Raw genomic sequence first — 24,156 nt, 5'->3', positions numbered from 1 at the left:
GAAGTGCACTGCCTTCTCAACGACCTTGGGTCTCTGCGTGTCCATCCTTCTGTTCCGAAGAGACTGAAGAGAAGCAGGAGGGAAGAGGAAGTGATTTCCTAACCAATTTAAGGGGCACATATAGGACTGTAACTCAAACAGGCAAAGTCCAGCCATTCAGTTCCAGGGTCTGGGCTACTGTTTCTCTCCCCAGACTCTCAAAGAGGAAGCTACTTCCTCTCACTTTGCAGCAGGGATATTGACAAGAGCCAGTTCTTTGCTTGTAAACAAGCCTCCTGCAATCCTGTTTGGAGAGGTTCCCTTTTCTCTCCCTGTAGATAAACGTGATGGCACCCCTCCTGCCCATGTGTAGGGCTCCAGACCCCATCACGTGTACAGGTAGCCACAGCTTTCAGATGCCAGCACCTGAGGACCTTTCTGTTCAGACCACCTTCCGAAGATTCATGGTAACTCTGGCGCTTGTGAGAGGAGAGACACTCAGAATGGTTTTATACCACAGGAAGCAACTGCCCTAAAGCCATCTCTGAATTTGGGGACAGGAAGGAGGGAAGAAGAGGAAATCCTTTTGATGCTGCTCTATAATTCTCTGTTAAAACCCTTCCAGTCACAAGGAGCTACTGGAACGTCTCCACACAGAGGGAACTGTGTACAAACAGGATGAACCCGGGTTAAGAACCAAAAACGCGGGGAAGGTTTTCAGACAGGCAGAAGTCTAAAGTAAAGTGCCTCTTTGCAGTGGGGGGAGAGTTTCATTTGTTCAGAAATGCTTGGGCGTAAACATGAGCGCAAAGAGCGTGCACACACACACACTCACTCTGAGGTAGAAAGAACTGGCCATCTCCAGACAAACACAGACTCCACAGTTTTACAGAAACATGGCACTTGTGTGAAAGGTCCTGTCTTTGCCCAGGATGGCAAGTCGGGTCCAATTCCAGCTCTTTCCCACCTGGGGTGGAGCCAGGGAAGTCCCGTCCCACAGGAGGGAAGAGCTGGAAGCATCCCATCACTCCCCTCCCACAGTTGTCAGGCCCCGTAGTCCAGGGTCACTTCCTGGAGCCCGAGCCGTGGGCACCCCGGCTGTGGCTTGTCAGAAGCCACTGGGAGCAGATGTCTTGCACTACTGCGTCCCCACTGCTCTTGGCGGCCTGCTGCACCTGCTGGACGAGGACCGCGGCCCGCGAGTGTTCTTGCTTCACGGCGATCAAGTAGGCAGAACGCAGCTTGCAACACGTCAGGTAGGCCTGAACCTGCCAGGTGGGTGTAAGAAACAGCGGGAAGGAAACCGTCACTGACAAGTCACCAACAGGCACACGGAGAGCTCAAGCAGATGAGACACCACTTCTCACCTACCAATCAATAATTGGGTTCTTGGGCTTCCCTGGTGGTGCAGTGGTTGAGAATCTGCCTGCCAATGCAGGGGACACGGGTTTGAGCCCTGGTCTGGGAAGATCCCACATGCCACGGAGCAACTGGGCCTGTGTGCCACAACTACTGAGCCTGCACATCTGGAGCCTGTGCTCCGCAACAAGAGAGGCCACGACGGTGAGGGGCCCGCGCACCGCAACTAGAGAAAGCCCTCTCACAGAAACGAAGACCAAACACAGCCAAAAATAAATAAATAAATAAATAAATTAAAAAAAAAAGATACTCTGTCAAAACAGATTAGAGGTTATTAAGAAAAAAAATAATTGGGTTCTTGCCTTTTATTACATTACGGCCACTCTTTAAATATTACACTGTTATTTTATAGTGCAAAAAGTTATTACAAATAAGCTAAGAATTTCAAAAAGAAGAAGGTAGGCAGGCAGAGTCTGGCCGCTAACCACTCCCTCCAAGGCCCTCCTCACTCCCCTGGGCTCTCCAGCCTCCTCCTGGCCTCGCTGCCGATAGACTGTGGTTTGTAGTTATTTGGCTGATGACTTGATTGATGACTGCCTCCTTGGCCAGGATGGCAGGAATAGTGTCTGCTTTTTCTAACCATTCCTGGTGCCTAGCACAGGGTCTGGCATGCAGGCGTTCAATGAAAATGCATGAAGTGAATGAATGAGCCATCATACCTGCCCCCTACAATGGGCACACAGAGCCCCTTTCTCTATTTTCTGTTTCTGACCTGCTGAATTAACAATCTTTTAACCGGAAATTTTGGGAAGAAAATGCACACAATTAGAAAAACTCTAAATAAGGCGTGACCCCAGGTTGATCTGACTTGCAGTTTGGCACAGAGGCAGCTCAGTTTCCTACATTCAGGACACCCTCCAGCTCAGGAATGCCCAGCTGGGTGGAGACGAGAGCCCCTGCCTTCCCTGGCCACGACCTCACCAGCACCTCCCTGGTTAGCCAGGGTTCCAGGCCAGAGAACAGCAAGGCCCAGGTGAGTTGCCTCAGAGCTCCCGCTAGCAGCTGCCTTTCTGCCGTGACAGTCCTTCTGGTGGTTGGAGGGGACTCTTCTCTCTTGATGTTTCAACGTTCCATCTTCTTTTTTTTACCTTGGTCACTAAAGTCTTCCTTTCCTAAGCTCAATTACAGATAATCGCCTACAGCTAGAAGACATGTTCTGACATGTCTGAGCTCTCTGAAGTGATCAAGTCCTGCAGTATGGTTATCTACCTGCTGCCCTAGGACATTCGCTTCACCCAGGCCCTCAGCTCTGCTTGGTACCAGTGTACATTAAACAAAATATCACAAGTTGGCAGGTAAAATTCCTACCTAGAGGAGGAGGGCATTTTTCCAGAAAGTCTGGAATAGAAACTGAACGAAGCTGTTTTTTGGCAAGATCCTGTGACCTGAGATCACGTAAGTGTGTTAGAACAGCTGCTGCCAGAAAAAACCTGAAAAAGTAATAACGACGGTATAGCTTTCAGCGTCCATCTTTCCCAGGCACGAAGTCTCTGTCCTACAGAACAGGAGGATCACTGAAGGCTTGGAAAAGAACCATAGCCGGAGAACCAAGAAACCTGGGTGTCTGGCCTGGATGTCGGGTTCTCATTTTGATTCTAGAAAAGTAATTTTCCACATTTCAGGATGTCAGAATTCCATCCTTTCCACAGGATGTCATCAGGATGTTGCAGAATTAAGTGAAGAAATGTTAAGAACAGCCTCTCCCTAACCTCAAATGAAAAATGCCCTGCAAATTCAGTCCAGGGATTAGCAATACCGCCGTGGGGAGCAGCAATGTTGTTGCGTGAGAAGCTGTTTGCCTAACATTAGTTTTCTTCACAAGGGACTCAGCTGCCAGATCATTCTGCTGCTAGTGGCCAGGGCAGGCTGGCTTGGCTTTCTCCTGCCTCTCTTGGCCTGTGGGCCTTCCTCCAGATGGCAGGTGGATTGAACCTGCGGTGAGGCCACAAACAGGAGCCGCTAGCACCCTTCCCAAAGGTTCACCGATTTCCCTCCCACTCAACAGGAAGAGCTTGCAGGCCCCAGGGGCAAGGCCTGTTCTGCAGACTGAGGCATCAACAGACATCGTTGGTCAAAGGGTTGGGTGGGTTTTTTCCTTACTGTAGAGGGTACACTTGTTCCTCGAGGATAAAAAGAGTCTGCTCACTCTGAGAACCTCATGCAGTGAGTCCATCTGAAGATGAAAGTGAGGATTTCCTAGGGCTCTGAGAGAAAACCTCCATAGGAAATGGAGAGTTGAGAGAAGCCTAGGACATGTGTGTCTTGGGGGATAAAGAAATGGGAGGGCAAAGGCTCATGTGGTCAGGTTTCTCACGTTCCCCACCTATTCCCTCCCTTCTACGCCCCTATCTGGGTCTCGGTCCCACCTCTGATAACAAAGAGGCTGAGATACAGGTTGAATGGTAGCGAGCAAAGGATAAAGGTGAAAGGCAAGTCCAAAGTGCTGCTCCCGAGCGCTACTGGGTGTGGAGACAGTTCCGCTCACCTTGCTGTCATCACTGTGCATCGCCTGGATCAGGCCATCCAGCTCCTGTTCAGAACAGAGACACAGTAGTCATGAGATGGAGGGGTCCCCAGTGTGGCAGCCGGGGCCCAACCCAGCCTCAGCCCAGCCGTTCTGACTCAGGGTGGAGATGCCTGCCTGACCTTTCTCTACAAACTCATCACCTGGGAATTCCCAGGCGGTCCAAAGGTTAGGACCCCATGCTTTCACTGCTGAGGGCCCGGGTTCAATAGCTGGTCAGGGAACTAAGATCCCACAAGCTGCGTGGCACGGTCAAAAACCCCACAAAAACCAAACTCAACTCCTGCTGTAAGAGCAACAGAGGAAAGCTAATGATAACACTAAGCTTGGGAATCTGAGAAGCAACAGCAAACGAGGCCTGTCCTTGGCCTTCAAGAGAGGATGTGGGGCTTCCCTGGTGGCACAGTGGTTAAGAATCTGCCTACCAATGCAGGGAACACAGGTTCGAGTCCTGGTCTGGGAAGATCCCACATGCCGCGGAGCAACTAAGCCTGTGCGCCACAACTACTGAGCCTGCGCTCTAGAGCCTGCGAGCCATAACTACTGAAGCCCCCACGCCTAGAGCCTGTGCTCCACAACAAGAGAAGCCACCGCAATGAGAAGCCTGCGCCCTGCAAAGAAGAGTAGCCCCCGCTCGCCACAACCAGAGAAAAGCCCACGTGCAGCAACGAAGACCCAACGCAGCCAAAAATAAAATAAAGTAAATTTATTAAAAAAAAAAAAGAAAGGATGTGGCTTTGTTCACCCGTCTAGGAAGCCATCGGGGGACATTTTTGCAGGCGACACGCTTCAAAGGCCACCTGCAGGCCCATGATGACCTCCTCTACAATCACAGGGAGAAACTCAACTCTGTCCGTCTGCAGACACTTCCTGGTGCCAACAGCATCAGACAATGGGATGCTGAGGGATGGCCTCTGGATACAGTGATTATCACCATGAATTTTCTTTCCAGCGAAGGGTTGATTAGTGAGGCCATCATTACAGAGGGGTCAGAAAGACAGAGGGATCTTGTAGAGTTTCAGGTACAGTAAGTATGGGGAAGAGAAAAATAAAGAGGGGGATGTGAAGACACTGAAATAGGCAGAGGAGCTGAGAGGTCTGGGGGTGAGCGCACCTGGGGTGGAATTCTCTTGAATGCTTCCAAGCAGTTGAGGAGGATGGTGTCCCCGTCACTTTTGGCCGCCATGCCTGACTCGCTGACACATTTGAGCAGCTGTCGGATCTCACTGTACTTCTCCCTCTCCACCAACTGCCGGGCGGCTTTGCAGTAGGTTGCGGCAGCGTCCAGCTGGAAGTCCTAGAACAGAGCGTGGGGTGATGGGTGTAGGGAGGCAGGGACACCAATGGCGGGAAGGAAGGTGACATTTACAGAGCTCCCACTGGGCTTGGGGTAGACAAGACTTTAGTCCCAATAGAGAACATACATAAACAAACAATCAGCAAGAAGTTCTTCTCTTGGAGCTCGGCAGACATTTAGGAAGCATCCACAAAAATCGTAACCTTGATACCTACACTGGTATATCTCACTTGCTGCCGTGTCCTTTCTGAAAATATTCTAATCAAATGCCCAAGACCAGTTCATTCTCTCTCTAACGAGTCACCTTTCTCTTGGAAAATGGATGTCAGGGGCTGATACTGGCTGCCCTGGACACTTGGTGCTCTGTTAAGAGATGCCTTGGTGTTAGGAAACAGACCAATTCACCAAAAGACTGATTTGCTAGAAACTACCAGATAAACATGCTGTTGCCTTGGCGTCTTTGCCCAACAGGGAAAATGGGTGGGAAGAAAGAAATCTGTCAGATGGTTTGTTGTCTTTGATCCTTTAGACGCACACTGCGTGAAGACCGTGTCTGCCTGGAGGGTGATGGGCCTCAGCGTGCCTGTGTGTCACTGTGTGGTGGGGAGTGGTCTGGCTTTTCATGGTTTTGGCGCCCTGCTCCATCCTCTGCTCCAGTGCCACAGCTGTACCCATGTCCTTGTATCACAAGCAACAGAAAATGTATGCCTCGAGCCGGCTCCTGGGCAGTGGCCCCTCCCCCTGAATAGGACCCCCGCACCGCAGCCCCTCTGCCACCTCCTCCAGCCACGCTCCCCCGCAATGAGGACAGCTGTGTGGAACTCTCCTAGACCTCGTTTCGGGTAGTTATTTGATAGCTTTTGATGAACTCGTCATTGGTTGCTTGGTTTTTGGCAAAGTGGCCTACGGTCTTGAATTTGACCCAGTTCTGTAACAGCCCTCTTGTTGATTTCATCCTTGATGTACGTGTAAATCTGCTTTCCTTGGTATGAGAATTTTCTGAAGAATGATCTCTCACAGAACTGTGGTCATGTGCTGATCGCCCTCGGTATAATCCTGAGTAATCTGAGTCATACCTGCAGAACACGGAATGCAATTCCAAAACCATCTTCTACGTTTTTCCCTCCTAGCATGACCTGAAAATGAGAGGGAAACGTGCTTAAAGAAGCAAGAATTACTGGAGCAGCCCCTCAGTCAAGAATGAGGCCCTCACTCAGTCATTTATTCAACAAATATCTGTGGAGACTCTACTGAGCGCAGGCACTAGCGATACAAGAGTAATCAAAACGGACTCGGTCTCCAGCCTCCCGGGGCTCTCATTCCATTGGGGAGGCAGCCATCAAAAGAATGACTGAAATAATGATAACTGGACGATTACAAGTGTGACAGGCGCTCTGAAAGAGAACAGCCTGCCGGAGGTCTGACACATCGTGCATACCTTGCAGGCAACATCCATTTTCATGTGGTTGTTTCCAAACAGGGTTGGCAGAGGCAAGGGGGTGATCTGAGAGGTCCCAGCACTTTCGCAGCGATGTAAGAACCTGGTCACTTCCATCTGCAGCTGAAGTGTGTTCATGTGCCTACGGTGACAGCAGATGCACAGTCTAGCCTCAGGAGGGGCCTCAGGAGTAACAGGGCCAGGTGACTGAGAAATCGTAATAGGATGGCAATGGAAAAGGCAGAAGAAAGGATGCGGAGGGAAAAGAGATCCAAAATACCCTCTGAGCAGTTACGACAAGACGAAAGCGGCTGATGAGTGTTTACGGAGCACGGCGTGCTACTAACAACAGTCGCGGCTGAGAGAGACGTGAACCCTGCCCTCCAGAGTTCAGAGGCTAGAGGAGAGGCGGATAACAAGCAGACACATCGAGTATCTAGCGATTGGGACTGTGAAGGAATAAACAGTAGCGGTGGAGCATTTACTTCAGATGTTGTGTTCTCAGCAAAAAGGCTGAGAGGAGGGAAGGACCTGGGGTGCTGAGGAACCCCCGGAGGCCAGGGTGCCTGACGCGCCACAAGAAAGGAGAGAGTGGCATGAGGTAAGATGGAGACGCAGGCAGGCGCCAGATCACCCAGGACCTCTTTTGCGTCTTGTAAGGCGTAGGGGCTTAGTCTGACTGTCACATGTGATCCCAGTCCCTGCGCCTCCCCTACTTTCCTCTTCTCCTACAAGCTCCTCTGGCGGCTTTCCAGGCTTGTACCGGACACTGTCATCCAGGAATGATTCCTGTTAGGTGTGTGCGTGTACGTGTATGTGTTTGTTTCCCAAGAGTTCAGAGATGGGCAAGAGCGGCTGCATCACCGACAGACCCTCGGTTCCAGCCTTTCTGCCCCACCCCAACTGCTCCCTGAACCCCAAGTTACCTTGACACATCAGCTGCCGTCATCTTCTTTCGGAAGAAGGTGGTTTTCTTCCTTCCAGTACGGCGGGAGGTTTCTTGGAGGTAGATCTTCAGGTGGTCCTTGGCCTTAAGCAGCCAAGAGAGCTTCTCTCCCAGCTCCGTATATGTCTTTGCTTTGTGACTGAAGAACCGAATACAGGTCATGGCGGCCCGGATGTGGTCCTGGAAGAGGAAAATGAATGTTCACGTCAAAGGAGATTTGGAGGGTGGGGGTGTGAGGAGAACTCTGATCTGATGTCCCCCCGTGAAGCCTGGCTGCCAGCACCCTTTCCCTCAGAGGCCCAAGAGATCCCAAAGTGAACTGACTGGCTGGGACCTTAGGTAGGACATTATTCCAGCACAAAAGAGATCTTTAAAAAGGAGACATCTGATTCTCCATTTGACTTGCCTTCACTTTCACTCTGGCGTTGAATAAGCCAATTTCTCTGTGATCTAGTGTTGGCCACCCTCAGACAGATTGGAAGAAACATGATCCCTCTCCTTTCATGCATCTTCTGTAAGAACACTTACTTCTCCTTCACACCTTATGAATTCTGCATTCATGCCCCATGTTTATCTTGAAACTACCATATCCCTCTTTTTTATCTTTATAATTTATATATATATATTTATATATATATATAAATTTAAATTTATATAATTATATATCTATATAATTTATAGATTATATATAGATATCTATATATCTATATAATTTATAATTTGAATTCTGAAGAATGCTATTACTGACAAGATTAAAGTCTGCCTCTTTAGGATGAGAATGGAAATCCTGATATTACGTAAGAATGCTAGAGAGTAACGTGGATTTGCGGTAGGCTTAGTCAAGGAGCAAAAGGCCAGGAACCAAAACGACAGTCTCGTTCCCTCATCCTGCACAGTCTCCCCACGCGACAGGCCAACAGGGACAGAGGTAGAAGGCAGGATGGGGCTGCTGTTACCTTCATAAACTGCTGTAGCTCGTACAGAATGTGGTAGTAGTTCTTCTTCTGTAAATGTTGGCAGGCGGCAATCAAGTACTTTCCCCAGCTTTCCAAGGTTGGATCAATGGATTCTAGCAAGTTTTCTAAAACGTGTAGCTTCCCACTTTTATAGCTTGGCTGGAAGATGCCTTCTATGAAGATTTCTGGGGGACTCTCCTGGAGCAGGGCAAAGCAAAAAGTCAGAAGTCTTGAGCCTGGTTCTGGCACTGTCTGGGACCCATTCTGAGTTTCCTTCCACTCACAGCCCTTCAGCATCCTCCCACAGCGGTGCGTCTTATCTTTTTGCACATCACAGATGGAACCCTTTGAGAATCCCGCCCGGGTGACTGCTCCCCTTCTCTCCTTCTCCGTACAGAAAAGTTCCTTGAGTTATCTGCACTCCAGAGTTCCAGAGTTATCTGCACTCCCTGTTCCAGAGTTATCTGCACTCCCTGTCTCCAGTTCCTCTCCGGTGACTGTCTCCTGAACTCACTCACATCTAGCTTTTGCACCAGAACTCCATTGCAACTGCCCCTCAGGTCACCAATGACCTCTATGTTGTTAAATCTAAAATTCTTAGTCCTTGTTTTCCACCTGCTCTGTCAACAGCTTGTGATACAGCTGATGGCTTCCTCCTTGACAAATTTTCTTTATTTGGCCCCCAGGATACCACCCCCACCAGGTTTTCTTTCTGCTTCTCTGGCTACGCCTTCTCAGTCTCCTTTGCCGATTCCTCCTAATCTCTCCAGGGCTGAGGAGGGAGCTGTTCTCTTTTCTTTGTTTTTGGCTGCGTTGGGTTTTTTGGCTGCGCGTGGGCTTTCTCTCTAGTTGCGGCGAGCGGGGTCTACCCTTCAACGGGTGCGTGGGCTTCTCATTGTGGTGGCTTCTCTTGTTGTGGAGCATGGGCTCTAGGCGCGCAGGCTTCAGCAGTTGCAGCACCCGGGCTCAGTACTGGTGCCTCACATGGGCTTAGTTGCTCTGTGGCATGTGGGATCTTCCCGGACCAGGGATTGAACCCATGTCCCCTGCATGGGCAGGTGGATTCTTAACTACTGTGCCACCAGAGAAGTCCCTGTCCTCTTTTCTTTACTCACTCTTTTGATTTCATAAGTCTTAGGGCTTTAAATTTATCTGTCTGCTGATTATGTCTAAATCTCTATTCCCAGCCTGTATATTCTTTCTGAACTCCAAAATTGTATACCTAACTTATACCCAACTGCCGGAGCAAAAAGTCCTCTTTGGTATCTGGAGAACAATACATATTGATATAAAACTGCACTCCTGATTGTGTCTTCCCAATCTGCTCTTTCTGCAGTCTTCCCCTTCTCAGATGGCAATTTTGTTCTTCTATTTGTTCAGGCCAAAAACCTTAGCCATCTTTCTCTTACACCACAACATAAAAGTCATTAGCAAATTCTATTGGCTCCACCTCAAAATACATACAGAATCTGTATGTAGCTGACCACTTCTCACCACCTCCATGTACCATCCTGGTCCAAGTCATCATCACCACTTGCCCGGATGATTGCAATGGCCTCCTCCCTGGTCTATCATCTTCCACTCCTGCCTCTTTTTTGACTAATGCCAACCAGTCAACCTGAGTGATTCGGTTAAAACCTAAGTCAGATCATGTTACGTCTCTGCTCAAAATCTTCCAGTGGTTTTCCTTCTCACTCAGCACAAAGCCCAAGTCCTCATAATGTCTACAAGGCTCTATATGATCTAGGCCCTCTTAGCTTTCTGACCTTATCTGCTACCACCCTTTTCCCCAGCTTACTCTGCTCAAGATGCCCTGGCCTTTGCCCTTGCTACTCCCTCCACCTGGACCGTGCTTCCTCCACAATCTGCACAATTCATTCCCCATCTACTTTAGGCCTTTACTCAGATGTCATCTGTCCTGGGCACCCTGTCTAAAATTACACAATCCATCCCTTCCCTCTCCCCCACTTTACTCTTCTTATTACTCGTCCCCTACACTATATATCTTATTTATCTTGTTTATTGTCTCTCTCCCTACTATAATGTAAGTTTTATAGAGCAACTATTTTTGTCTGCCTTTTTTTTCTTCACTGTTGTGAAGAATAGTCCTTGGCTATTTAATAACTATTTCTTGGATGAATGAATAAATGATAAATATCATAGACCAACTCATCAGGAAAGTGCAAACACATACTAATCTGCTCACTTCTGAAGTTCATCTGTGGTTCAGAGACCATGAGTCATAAACCCCCGTTCCACAGTCATAGAAAAGAAAACCATCTGGCCATTCAACCCCTTAAGAACTTCCATTTTGGGACCTCCCTGGTGGCACAGTGGTTAAGAATCCACCTGCCAATGCAGGGGACACGGGTTCAATCCCTGGTCCAGGAAGATCCCACATGCCGCGGAGTAACTAAGCCTGTACACCACAACTACTGAGCCTGCGCTCTAGAGCCCGCAAGCCACAACTACTGAAGACCTCATGCCTAGAGCCTATGCTCTGCAACAAGAGAAGCCATCGCAATAAGAAGCCCGCTCGCCGCAACGAAGAGTAGCCCCCGCTCGCCGCAACTAGAGAAAGCCTGCGTGCAGCAACGAAAGGAAGACCCAACACAGCCAAAAAAAAAGAACTTCCATTTCATCCATTCATCTATCCACTCATTCATTCATAACTGGCACTAGGCCAGGTACTTGAAGACACCAGGTAAGGTAAATATGGGCCTTCTCGCTCCAGATGCGAAGACACGATTGTAAACAAATAGTTGCAATCCAGTGGGATAAATGCAGTAACAGAGTTACGTTCTAGGTACAGTGACAGTTTATAGGAAGAGGTGAATGCTCAATACAGAGGGTCTGGAAGGATAAACAGGAGTTTTCCAAGAAAACAAGGAGGGGCAGGGCATTCTAGGTACGGGGAAACAGCAATGCAGACTCATGGAAGTAAGAAAGGGCATGGTACAATCAGGAAAATTTAAGTAATTTGGCAAGTCTGGAATATGGAGCATAGATAGGATTTGCAGTGAAAATAAACTGGTGAAATAAGGGGGCCTGATACTGTTGGATCCTGCATTCATGCTAAGGAATTTGGACTTCGTCTTGTGGCCATGGGGATCCACTGAAGGCCTTTTAGAGGGAGGAATAACATGAATTAAGAATAACATAAATAACATGTACTATGTTTTAGAAAGCTCACTCTGGGGCAGTGTGGTGGGTAAGGGGTGAAAAGGCAGGGAATGAGGCTGGAAACACCACGTCTTCCATGCTCTAGGCATTCAGTCATAGTTTTCACAATGTTTTTTTCTGTTGTTCCCCACCTGCTTGAGAAGGTAAGATACTTCAGTTCAAGGGTAGCTGTGATTACAGGAGATAAAAAGAAGCCTTCTCTCCTAGCTCTGACGGATGTAAAGCAGGGGCAATGCTGTCGTCAGCTTTTACCAAAATAAGTAAGTAAGCAGCTTAACCCTCTGGAGTGGTCATCAGTTAGAAGCAACAGAACCGGGTGAGGTGAAGTAGCTTTACCTCCAAACTCTTTTGGAAAGGGAACAGGTTTTAGCAATTAAATGCCAAATACTATAACTTTTACAATATTCTTGACACCCGGTTAAGACACGGTAGCTACGGCAGTAGTGAAAGCATTTCCCTTTCGCTGTCCTGTAGGGGTATGGTTACCACGACTCTGTACTGTCGACCCACTTGGAGGAATCCTAGAAGATATGCCTATTTGTAAACTTTCAATGGCCGCCATTTTGGATAAAGGCAGCAGACTGGAATTAAAGCATAACTCAAGCTCCTTTAATTTTATATGAAATTTGGTACTAATCACTCAATTCCTCAGAAAAATTGCATGGGACTTTCAGATAAAAAAGAGAAGGGTAAAGAGTCATGGTGAAACAGAGTCCTAACAATGGCTCCAAAGAAATAATGCACTTCAGGGGTGCCTTTGCCCCCTGTGGGAGGAGGGCAGAGGATGCCAGAGGAAACAAAGGAGGGCACACTCTCCTTCTATGAGATACTTGTGGCCCCAAATTGAGGATGTGGCTCATGGGTGCTTCCTGGCCTTTGTGGTAAGAACCCTGAGTGGACGAGCAGTGGGGTCGGCAGCAGGTGGGAAGTGTGTGGAAACAGAGAGGTTAGGCAATTTGCTCAAGGTCACACCACTTACACCAAGCATCTCATTCCAGAGACCATGCTCTCAGCTATTACTTGGTTCTGCTAAATGTTCTGGGAGAAGGGATGAAATTTGCCACTGCCCGTCAGAAGGGCAATCTGGGATCCAGGTTAAGACTTTCGCACACTCATCAAATCATGATTTGTGCAGATAGAATCTGCCATTTGTGTTGTTTTGTATTTTGGCTGCACCATGGGGCTTACAGGTTCCTAGTTCCCCGACCAGGGATTGAACCCGGGCCCTCGGCAGTGAAAGTGTGGTGTCCTAACCACTGGACCACCAGGGAATTCCCTAGAATTTGCCATTTGGACCTGACTTTGCCAGAGATGATCTCATAGCTCAACCCTGGGGTAAGGTTAAGGGGGGTGATTGCCTCCATGAAAGCTGGATGGGCCAAGCCAAGCGGGCAAAGCAGGCACTGCCGTGTGAGAGCCAGCCACGTCTGCACGTCCCACCTTGTGGAGGAGGTGCAGCAGGGCTTCCCGCAGGCAGCTGTGCCTCACATAGAAGCTAATGATGGCCAGGCTGGTGCTGTAGTTATGCAGGTAGAAGAGGCATTCTTGGTAGTAGGTGTTGTTCATGATCTTCCCTTCAGGAATCACCTCCAGAGAGAGGCTCTGGGTCCGAAGGGTAGCTTCCAGCTCTTTCAAGGTGGCCAAGTAATCATCATCTTGCTGCCAAGAGAGGACAGAGTGTGAGGGAACAATGGAACTCAGGGAGTTCTCAGCAGCCGCTGGAAATACTGTTTTCAAAGAATATTTAACAATGTGGAAAAGTGCTCACTATTATATAGTTTTAAGGGTAGAAAACAGGCAGGATATAAACTTCTATATATTATAAACTGTACAACACCAATTAAATCAAAAACATAACCAAGAAAATTCACTAAAATCTAAATATTGCTTAAGTCTGGGTATGGGATTATATGTGATTTTCATTGTTTTAAAATTAGTTTTCTTTTTTTTTTTGAAATTTGACTCTTTATGACTTATCTAACCATATATAATGGAAAGAACGAAATCCAAACCTGACAGCTCTGAGCCAGGGCTGCCACTGTCAGCTGAATGGAAGCTGATACTTTCCCCTGGCCATTACTGCCCCTGGGCCTCCCCCTGGCCCTGGAGCCCACCCTCTGCCTGCTGTGCTCTTACCACGGATAGAAGTGGCCTCGCCGTGGACTCCAGGTACTCAACCACATCCTGTACCAGTCTTGAGCCATGACTCAGCTGATTGAGGTCGAGAGGGGGCTTCAGACAGCGACTAAACTTCTCCCGTGCGGCGGTGAGGTTCCCAGCTTTGAGGCAGGCCATGCCCCAAGCGTGCCATGCCCCGGTGGTATCAAGGCCAGTCTTTGTGGAGACCTGGAGGAAAAACTGCTCCTTTTAGGGGGAGGCACCCACAGCCATGCCTGAGGTCCCAAAGACCAACTCTATCCCCTTGGTGTCAATCATTTCCCTCCCCACCACCCCACCTGCCATTACTCCCACACTGGCAAACCTGTCATGCCTTAGACACTCCCCATGGCCAAGGACAACTAGAGGAGGTAACTCGTTGGGGTAGATGCCAGCTTTGTCTGTGCCTCACCTCAACGCCCAGTTGGTAGTACTCAGCTTCCAAAAGCTGGTTCCTTAGCCTGGTTACTGCGGCTGGTTGCAAGATCTGATCCAGAGATGGCACGTGGCGATAGGCAGCAGCAACTAAAATATTCAGCACATCTACCTTGCTGATGTAGCTACAGGGAGGAAAAGGGCAAGGCAGTGAGGCCCCACAGGGTCATCCCAAGAACAGGTGCTGCTCAAAGGTTTTCTATTTCATTTCCAATGTGAAATGTGATAATGAGAATTGTGAGGTACATGGGAGAAAAGACTCTGGAGTCAGACTCTCGGAAACTCAAATCTATCACTTAGTGGCTCTATGATTTTGGGCAAGTTAGTTAACCTTTCTCAGCCTCAATTTACTCATCTGTACAATGGACAGAATAATGGGGAGTTTTAAGGATAAAATGAAATAACCGGAGGAAAAGAGCTTAGGATGGTGTCTAGAGCTTTGTAGGCACTCATCAAACGTTAGCTATCAATACATGGAGTACGGACGCTCCGGGACACTCAGGTCTCCTATTTTGAGGCAAGGCCTTTATACCGACGCTGGGAGCTCGCAAGCTACCCGTTTCCTTTTGGTTCTCTGGAACCCTGCTTGCTTGGGAGAGTGTATATGGACTGTATCGGCAGCCTGCACTCCTGGTCAGTACAGAGGTCACATCACTACCATCCTCTGGAGGTGCTGCTGGGCAGGGCCCTCAGATTCGAGGCCCTGGACTCGACATCCTTTCTCTGGGTTAAGGATGGATTCTTGTTACTAGGACTGCTGCCTTTGATCTTATTCCTGACACCTGGTGATTGCAAAAACTTTATAACAACAGAGCCCAGAGAGCTGTCTGGGATCATTCTGTTTAGTCCTGCCTGAGACAGGCCTACACTCAAGGTTCTTGAATCTTGTATCATAATTCTATCAAAACCCTCTGCAGATCCTGACTTGTCCACTGATTTCCCTGGAAAGGGATTCAGTACATCAGTGATTCTCAACCTAGTGGGGATGGGCAGGGGACAGCATAGTGTGTAAAAGCAAATTCGGTATCATAATGTATTGGACGTGTGTAATAGGTGGTGTGAGTTTTGTTTTTAAACATTTATTTATTTGTCTACAGAAGAAGGTATGAGTTAAAAACAGCGGAAAAATACTCTGCAAACCAGGAGTTCTAAACACACATGAGAGACGAATCTACTATCATCAGCAACTGGGCACAAGTGCAGTGATTCCCTAGAGTGAGTGTACCGATTCCAGGGCTGGGAAGAAAGGATATGTAATTTGAAACCACTGCTATTAAGTGTCAGAAAAGCCCATGGCACCTGGGGATGGGTGAGAATCCCACTGAAGCAAGGACTTCCTTAATTTCTGCTCCCTTAACCCAAAGTGGATATTTCCTCCATCTATATTAGACTTTGAAGGAAGTATAGGACTTGCTGTTAGATTTGTTCTCCAGCCCCCATCTAAGTATCCTTTTCTGTTAATAAGATTTTATCTCATTTACGTTTCTGATAGTTGAGAAATATTTAGATATATCTTTATTTTTGCCTTAAATTCTACCTTTTGCTATATAAAATGGTTTCTGTTCTTTCCTTCCCTTCTCCTCCATTTCTGATAAATTGGTAGAGTTGTGCTTCTTTTCATGGTTATTTAAAAAATTGTATTTAACATATTATACAGCTCATTTTTCATTTGTCAACTTGAAAAATGATGTAGAATCTTTTGCCTCTTGATATGAGTGAAATTAACTCCTTTATATTTCCTTCCACTTTCTGTCCCACCTCCTCTGCCTTTCTCAACCTTCTGGTTTTTGTTAGTAAGAATAATAAAACTAACATTTTTGGAGTACACAGGGTCAGTTCTTAGCCCTTTATATGGATACAGTACTCTCACTTTACAGCCATATGAAATAAGTATTATTATCATCCCCATTTTCTAGAGGAGGAAACCGAGGCCCAGAGTGGTTAACAGACTCATCTAAGGTTACAGAGCTAGGAAGTGAGAGTCACTGCACTCTCTGTTATCTGGTGAGTTTGCAGGCCAGTACTCTGGGCAAGTGCCTGAAGCACTGACACGTCAAAGAAAATTATGCTCTTTGCTCTCAAATTTGGCTAGGACTGAGAGCTGGGAATGCACGTGAGCCACACATCTGGGTGGATAAGCCAGGAATTGGGAGTTTTCATTGTCAGGTTAATGAATGGAGGCAGAGCAGGCTGCGTAGGGAGCTGGGGCCTAATCCTCACTTTTCCATAGAAACTTCTATTTTATGACTCACATTCCTCCCTGGGACTTAGGGACAGACCAGTCCGCAGTGCGCTTTATAGATCTGTTACCCAGAACTCCCTGAGGCCACAGTCTGAATTTGGTCAAAACTAGGGTAGAGGACACATCTCCTTTAAAAGGCAGAAAATTCCACAGAGACTAAAGGTGCTCTCCAAAATTGATGTGCATTACAAATTAACCCAAGTCTTTCTTTCCAACTGGAAAAGAAAGACTCTATAGCTAGAGAACCTGCCTTGAGGATCCACTCAGGGAAAGAGAAGCACACAGGCTGTCAGCGTAGGGTGAGGAAGACTGCTTGTGTAACAGCATTTCATCAACGTCAAATGGAGACGCAAAACAGTTCAGCATGTCTTGTCAGAGGATTGGGAGGTGAAAACCCACAGTAGGGTCAGAAAAAGAAGCTGGACAGACATGACCACCGTGTAAAAGAAGAGAGACTCATTTCTATTTACCTGTCACAAAGAGCCAGGTCCTGGCTCCGGCCCGCCTTGACAAACATCATCTTGGCGCTGAAGAGCAGCTGCTTCATGATGTCTGTGAGCAGCCCCGCATCTACCTCCGGGTTGGTGAGCCCCTGGGACAGCCTGCAGCAGTGCTCAATCAGCTGGTGGCCGCAGGCAACGCTGTCCTGGTGCAGATTCAGGATGGCGATACACAAGGAGGCGCTGGGGGCCTGGCCCAGGTGGACGAGGAGAGAAGCACACTGTGAGTTCCCAGACCAAAGCAGTCTTCAAATGTAGCTGGGAGGGAGGAATTACTCTTCCCCTTTCACAAAGCTTGAAAAACCCTGGGGGAAGGAGCCAAAAATCCCACGGCACAGCAGAAGTAGAGCTAAACATACTTCAGAAGTTCTAGGTAGCACTGGCAAAGCTCTGGCTGCTAGGTTTTTGTCTCCTTACTGGGAGGAAGGCAGCTGTGTCCGCGTGTTACCTACTTCCTGGGAATGCCTGTAGGCGCCCTTCTTTCTTAGTCTACTGTCCCACCAGCGCAGGTGCTCCTCATGCTGGCTTGGACGACAGTCACCTTGCTGGTCTGGCTGCCTGCAGAAGTCTTTGTTTCAAGCCACTGGAAACAGTGCTGCTAAATGAATATTCCTAAAGCACACTCTGAAACCTTCCGTGGCCCTGATGCCTACCAGGTACATATATCTTACTGCAGAGTACAAGGCCCTACACATACATAGCCTGTTTCAACCCTACCTTTCCTACCTCTCTATTAACACCCTATGTTCTCTCCAAATTAAACCACTTCTAATTCCCCAATCATTTTTGATCCTGTGCCTTCGCTTGGATGTTAGAGTTTGGAACTCTTTGCCCTTCTCCTATCCTCACTCCACTCAGGACACCCAAACTTCTGCTTGTCAAACTCCTACCGCACTTCCAAGGCTCCTCTTAAATGCTACCTCTTCCACGAAGCCTTTCCTGATTTCCTCTTGTGTATTTCTCAAGCTGTTCCTCATTTTCTGCTTTAAGTGGTTTACTTGTCTTAGCTCCCATGATATTACACTGTGAGCAAGTGAAGGCCTGCTTGTGTCTGCCCAACTCTGCATTTCCTGCCATGCTACTACACATCATAAGGAAACTCAAATGACCGTCACATTTTATTGCTATTACCTGCTCATAGTAAAATTCACTCCGCACCAGCTCATTTTCCTCCTCATTCAGATCCAAAATCCATTCCACCTCAGCTGCTTTGGGGACTCTCACCACAGCTGAGTATGGAGGGCTTTCGCTCTTGGGGCTGTCTGGTGCTGAGAAGACAAATGCCGTTCATGTGTCATTCACTGGCTGGTAGTCCAGTCTAGCCCAGCCCAGGGAGCCACGAGCTGCAGGCAGATCCCTGCCTGATATCTTAGGGCCCTTTCTTTCCTTTTGGTCTTTTTTATTTCTTTTAGGAGACCACCTTGGGTACCTCAAACTTTCTTCCCCAGGCACAGACCTGGAATGAGTGTTACAATGTTTGTCACACAAACTTGTTGCTTCACACGAGAAACTCTGAATGCTGCATGCTTCCCAAATGGAGGGATGAGCCATTGGCTATTCTAAAAACTAACTTGCCCAAACTATTAATAGTGATTACCGAGGGGAAGGAGGGAGCATTAGAAGGCAGGATGGTGGTGAAGGGAAACCTAGTGGGGGAAGGAAGAGAAATAAGCTACTAAAAGTTAAGGACCAAATTCTTTGGCTGCTGGCCTCCTCGATGCTGGAAGCTAATGGGCCAGTGTGATAAGTTACTATGATGACAAACCTTAAGGGAAATAGCCTGACAGAAATGCCAAGAATTTTCTTTGGTCAACCTGTTGGACTGAGTTGTCATTGAGGGTGTCAGTTGCAGCAGATATGCTGAAGGACGAGCCAACTTGAGCACAGAGACAAAAAGTCACAGGGAGGGAATTCCCTGGTGGTCCAGTGGTTAGGACTCCACGCTTTCACTGCCGAGGGCGTGGGTTCAATCCCTGGTCGGGGAGCTAAGATCCCACAAGCTGGGTCGTGTGGCCAAAAAAAAAAAAAAAAAAAAAAAAAGTCACAGGGAATGTGATTCAGCCTTACCTCCTGGTTGTCCTGGATTCTCCTCTGGCGCACTGGAAACAGAGAAAGAAAAAGTGAAATGCTTGAATCCCTCCTCCTGCTCTTTGTTTTGAGCTTAGTGTATAGCACTGACATTTACTGTTACCCTAGTGAGATTATCAGGGAATCATCCAAAACTCTTTTCTCTCCCTCACCTGTCACAATCAACCACTTACCATTTCTTGCCTGTTCCATTTAAAATACCTGTTTAAATGTCCCCATCTCTCTCCTCATCCCTGCCTCAGAGAGGGCCCTCATCATTTAATGCTAGAGCCTTTGCAATAGCTTCCCAATTGGCCTCCTTGATTCTACCAAGCCATTCTCTACTTTGTAGGTACAGCAAGCTTTCAAAAATGCAAATCTGGGGCTTCCCTGGTGGCGCAGTGGTTGAGAGTCTGCCTGCTGATGCAGGGGACACGGGTTCGTGCCCCGCTCCGGGAAGATCCCAGCCTCTGAGTGGCTGGGCCCGTGAGCCATGGCCGCTGAGCCTGCGCGTCCAGAGCCTGTGCTCCGCAACGGGAGAGGCCACAGCAGTGAGAGGCCCGCGTACCGCAAAAAAAAAAAAAAAGCAAATCTGGTCATATTATGCTTCTGCTTAAAATTCTTTTATCAAATTCTTTGATGGCTCCTCAGGGTAAAATATTCCACATTTGCAGTTTAGCAGACAAAGCTCCTTATGGCGTCGCTGCCTCTTGAGACCATCTCCTACCACCCATGACCTCTGCTCAACCCATAAGAGTCCTCCCCACACTGCTATGGGCTCTGATCAAGTTCAGTTGGTGCCACCAACCACTAAATCCCAATGTCACAAGCCAGAGCCCAGGTCTAGCATCTGCACGAGGAGCCTCCTGGTCAACCCTGGCCCATGCTTCAAAGAGCAAACTCCAAGCCTCTCTGCCATTCCCTAGGTCCTCCCAGCTCAGCTGCCAGCCTCTGAGTCCAGAACCTTAGCCCATCACCTACCTATTTACACTTCCTCAAAGGACCCACATTTTCTCCTGCCCCTACCTTTGCAGTTGTTACTCCCGCTTTTGGGCATGCTCTATTTCGGCTTCTTTTCCTACCAACTTCTCATCCTCTAAGTCTCAGACCAAGTGCCACACCTCTAGAAAACCCTCCAGATCACTGGGCTAAGCTGGGTGTGTCTCCACACTGCACTTACCCAAGGGCTCTGTGGTCTGTGTTTTGGCTGTCTCCCCACTAAAATCGGGGCTCCTCGAGGGCAAAGTGATTATTGCTCAGTGATTGCTGAATGAAAGAATCCTCACTGATACCAACTGCTCATTTCAAATCTCAGCAGTATGATAAATGGGTAATTTCCCTGTCCCCCACCCAGAGGGAGGCAGTGGTATGCCAGGGTCACAGAAACTGTGGTATGAACACGGCACATCTTCCTTCCTATCAGGTCAGTAATCACCATGGTAAATAATGTTAAAAAAAATGTTCATAGTAAAAGAAACACAAAAATGCTGTTGAGCTACTGGGCAGAATGTAAAATCCCTTTAAGTCTGTTAGTAAAACATGAAGAACTCAAAGTGATTTTGCTCTTGGAGAGCTGCTTTGGCTCCTATTCCCACATGCTCTAGCAGTCTTAGTTTCACCCTCCTCTGCTGCTAGAAGAAGTAGAAAAAATTGAGCGATACTGGGCTGGCAAACACAGTCTTGACCTGTCTTGCCAGAGGCATGAGCAGTTTCTGAGGCTTGTTCCCAGCTGAACTGTGCACAGGAAAGTGTGTGGGCTCTTCTAGTTGCGGATAACAAGCCAGAATGATGAGCTCAGTGAGAGCTGACGCAAGTGAGGCCCCAACAGTCAGTGTCTTTTGGAGTCCAGCTGAGACCAACCGAAGCGAGAGTGGCTGGAAAAGAGGTGAGGCTGTTGGCAAACTAAGATCCACGCCTCAGTTAGAGGACAGGCCGAAGAACTAAGTGTCCTGATCCCAGAGAGAACATCATGTAAGAGCTCTGATCTCTGCTTCTACTCATCCCTACTTCCGCTCTTACAAGTCTCTCTGAGCAGGGCCAAACATTACACTGTAGAGTGAATGGCATTTCAGTGTGAATGTGAAATGAAAACTTTCTGTAATTGCTCAGATTGGAGACGCTTTCCATAACGAGACCCCTAGGAGTGTCGGGACCCGGGGGAGGGTGCAGTGGTCAATAGCAGCAGCAGCCCCGCTGCAGGACACTCACTCTTTGTTGAAGTAACTGTAGCACTGGTCACACACGCGAGTAGGGTTCTCTCTGCAGCCTTCCACCACCGTTTTCTTAGTGGAGCAGGAACTGCACACTAGCCGACCACAGCGGCGACAGTGATGACGCCTGTTAAACTGAGGAGTGTCATCAGGAAGAGAAGGAGGAGGGAGGAAGAGAAGGTGAGATTGCAGGACCTGTGAGCACCCGTCAATCCATTTATCCTTGGAATTAGCCACCTGTGACTTACTAAGAATACCATGTGCTTGGGCCTCTACTGAGAAAAGAACACACTAGTCCTTGCCTTCAAGAAGCTGACATTTAAAGATCTCTCTCATCTGATGGGCAAAGATGTCCAAGTCATGGACAGTGTTTCAATAGCTCCTGACAAGTGTTATCTGTCTGTGGAGGAAACATGTGAAGACACCGCAAAAAGCAGTGGGGAAGAAGTGACTTTCTCAGCCAATGAGGATCACATGTCTACATGGTATTGATGATGATGAAACAGTGTTCTTTTTTCAAGATGCTTTTACAAATACTGCCTTATTTCATAAGAGGTTGACAGATATATTACACCGCTTTTATACACGAGGAGGAAACAGACACAGAGAAATTGCATCGTCACCCTATTCATCAGCTGAGCTGCTGTGCCAGTCAGGTACTGTGTTCAGGGTGGTAACATTTGTTACTGTAGTTAGTGTTTATAGCTCCATGAACCAAATAACCTAGCATCCCTAGTTTACAAGTGAGCATCTGAGACTGAGAAAGTTAATAGTCACATTGCTAGTAAGAGGCAGTGCTGGGATTAGAACTGAGGTCATCTGGTGCCAGCACATAAAACCATTACCAGGTCACCCGTCTTTTTGCGAAAGACACAGGAGCTAGAAACGAGATGCCCCAACATTTGGTGACTCCTCCCATGCAATACCACTCTGGCTCTTTTTATTTATTTCAGGAGAATGGCAGAGATTTTAGAATTTAAGGCTCCTTGAGGGTGTCTACCATCTGTCTAAATTCAGAAAATATATTCTGGTCAGGTCAAAGGTAAACCCAGAGCCGTAGATCTGGTAGTCAGTTCTTCTGAACATACCCATATCCTCTTGGGGACAGGAGGTGACTATAAACTCAAGCTCAGGAAGTAGAGCTTTCCTTCAATTTCTCCTGCAGGTAAAGCTGGAGATGGACGCTGCTTACCATGGTGAAGCGCTCCCTGCAGCAGACCATGCAGGTGCTCTCACTCTCATCCGGTACCCACTGGTGCCTGGCAGGGGGCGTTGCTGGGGGCACAAACTCCAGTGGCGGCTGACTCTGTGGGAAGCTCCTCTCCCTCGGACTGGGGGAATGCACAATGGAGACACCTGGGAGTCAAAGCCAGAAGTCAGAGTAAAAGGTGATCAGTGGTCCAGCTAATAAACAAAGAAGGGATGAGAGAGTCAGAACTGTACCAGTTTACAAACCCCTACTGATAGCATAGATCCAGTTATTGATCATCGATGGCTGACTGCAGAAAGAGCCTTGTGCGTCTCCTGATGGAAGGCACACGGCCACCTATCAAATATACTAACCAAAAAACATTAAGCCTGAATCAAATCAAGCTTCTAGATCTATCTACCAATTACTGGAAAACACAGGGGACGGAGACCCAGATTGCCACGGGGTGACAATCAGCAAAATGCAGTGTGTGGGAAGCTCTAAAGGACAAATGACCTAGTTTCCTCCACAACTAAAAAGAGGTAGGGGGACCTACTGATTAAAACAGATTTAAGAGAGAGTTTAGTTGAATGCCATGTGTGGACATTATTTACATCTTGATTCTAGAAAGACCAATTCTAAAAAGAATCTTCATGAGACAACTGGGGAAATCTGACGAGTGACTGGACAGTTGATAATAATAAGGAATCATTGATTTGGTTTTAGGTATGGGAATGATGTTATGGTTTTGTTTTATAAATGTCCTTACCTTTTAGAGATATACCCTGTTTTATTTATAAACAGAATGGTATGATATCTAGGATTTGTTTCAAAATAATCCAGTAGAGGGACAGGGGTAAAGATGAAACAAGAATGGTCATACTGACATGATAAATATTGCAGCTGGGTAATAGGTATGTGACACTTCATTACACTGGTCTCTCTACTTTCGTGTACTGGAAACTTTCTGTAATAAAAAGTTAAAAAAATTAAGTAAACCCAAGCTGCTCAGGCTGCCTTATGCAGATTTGTGAAGCTGCTCACATGCCTGTACGCCTGAGCCCTTCTGTCAGGTCTGCTGATTCCTGTGAAGCATGGCTAATGCTCAAAGCATGGCCACGAATGCCACGGTCTTTGTTTTATGATATCTAAGGAGATTTCTTGTCAACTAGCAGAATGATGTTGGCAGGTCACAGAAAACGAGAACTGGAAAACACAGTGACTCTTAGCAGCACCCAGAAGAAGACGGGCTGTCGACCTCTCCCCAGAAGTCTGCTCTCCTGTTGGCAAAACAAACACTTGCTGAGCTGCTTCTGCGTGTAGGCCATTGGGCAAGTCAGGAGACTGTGGGAGAAGAGGGGTGGTGAAAAGGGGTGACCAAGACATGGCAGAGGCCTTCAAGGACCTTGCACCCTGTGTGGGTGACAGATATAAATAACTACCTGCAGGACAGGGTCAGAGTGAACCTAAGGACTAAATAAGTCGATTCTCCTTATTAGTAGATTCCGTATTTGTGAAGTTGCCTACTCGCTAAAATTTGTTTGTAACCTCAAAATCGATATTTGCATTGCTTTTGCAGACATGCACAGAGTGGTGAATAATTTGAGTTGCCTG

At 47.7% G+C, this 24,156-nt stretch overlaps 1 protein-coding gene across 3 annotated transcripts in view; it reads right to left on the bottom strand.

The window, feature by feature from the left end:
- Positions 1-222: 222 nt before the first annotated feature.
- Positions 223-24,156, bottom strand: part of ZFYVE26 (zinc finger FYVE-type containing 26) — a 60,917-nt gene continuing 36,983 nt past the window's right edge. For 2 of the 3 annotated variants that reach the window (XM_082849316.1, XM_082849317.1), the window contains 15 exons: positions 22,546-22,709; positions 21,352-21,488; positions 19,144-19,175; positions 18,208-18,344; positions 17,047-17,267; positions 14,312-14,459; positions 13,879-14,088; positions 13,183-13,401; positions 8,560-8,757; positions 7,584-7,783; positions 6,658-6,799; positions 6,296-6,355; positions 5,037-5,219; positions 3,884-3,928; positions 223-1,247 (listed from right to left, as the gene is read on the bottom strand). In XM_082849316.1, coding sequence (XP_082705442.1) covers positions 1,044-1,247; positions 3,884-3,928; positions 5,037-5,219; positions 6,296-6,355; positions 6,658-6,799; positions 7,584-7,783; positions 8,560-8,757; positions 13,183-13,401; positions 13,879-14,088; positions 14,312-14,459; positions 17,047-17,267; positions 18,208-18,344; positions 19,144-19,175; positions 21,352-21,488; positions 22,546-22,709 — 2,300 coding nt within the window. In that variant the 3' untranslated portion in view covers positions 223-1,043. Of the gene's footprint in view, positions 1,248-3,883; positions 3,929-5,036; positions 5,220-6,295; positions 6,356-6,657; positions 6,800-7,583; positions 7,784-8,559; positions 8,758-13,182; positions 13,402-13,878; positions 14,089-14,311; positions 14,460-17,046; positions 17,268-18,207; positions 18,345-19,143; positions 19,176-21,351; positions 21,489-22,545; positions 22,710-24,156 lie in introns of those variants that run through there. The other variant, XM_082849318.1, reaches the window with a different exon arrangement.

The sequence above is a fragment of the Leucopleurus acutus genome, assembly GCF_964270905.1.
Source record: "Leucopleurus acutus genome assembly, chromosome: 1".
In the NCBI taxonomy this organism is placed as follows: Eukaryota; Metazoa; Chordata; class Mammalia; order Artiodactyla; family Delphinidae; genus Leucopleurus; species Leucopleurus acutus.
This window is presented reverse-complemented; position numbering and strand designations above follow the sequence as displayed.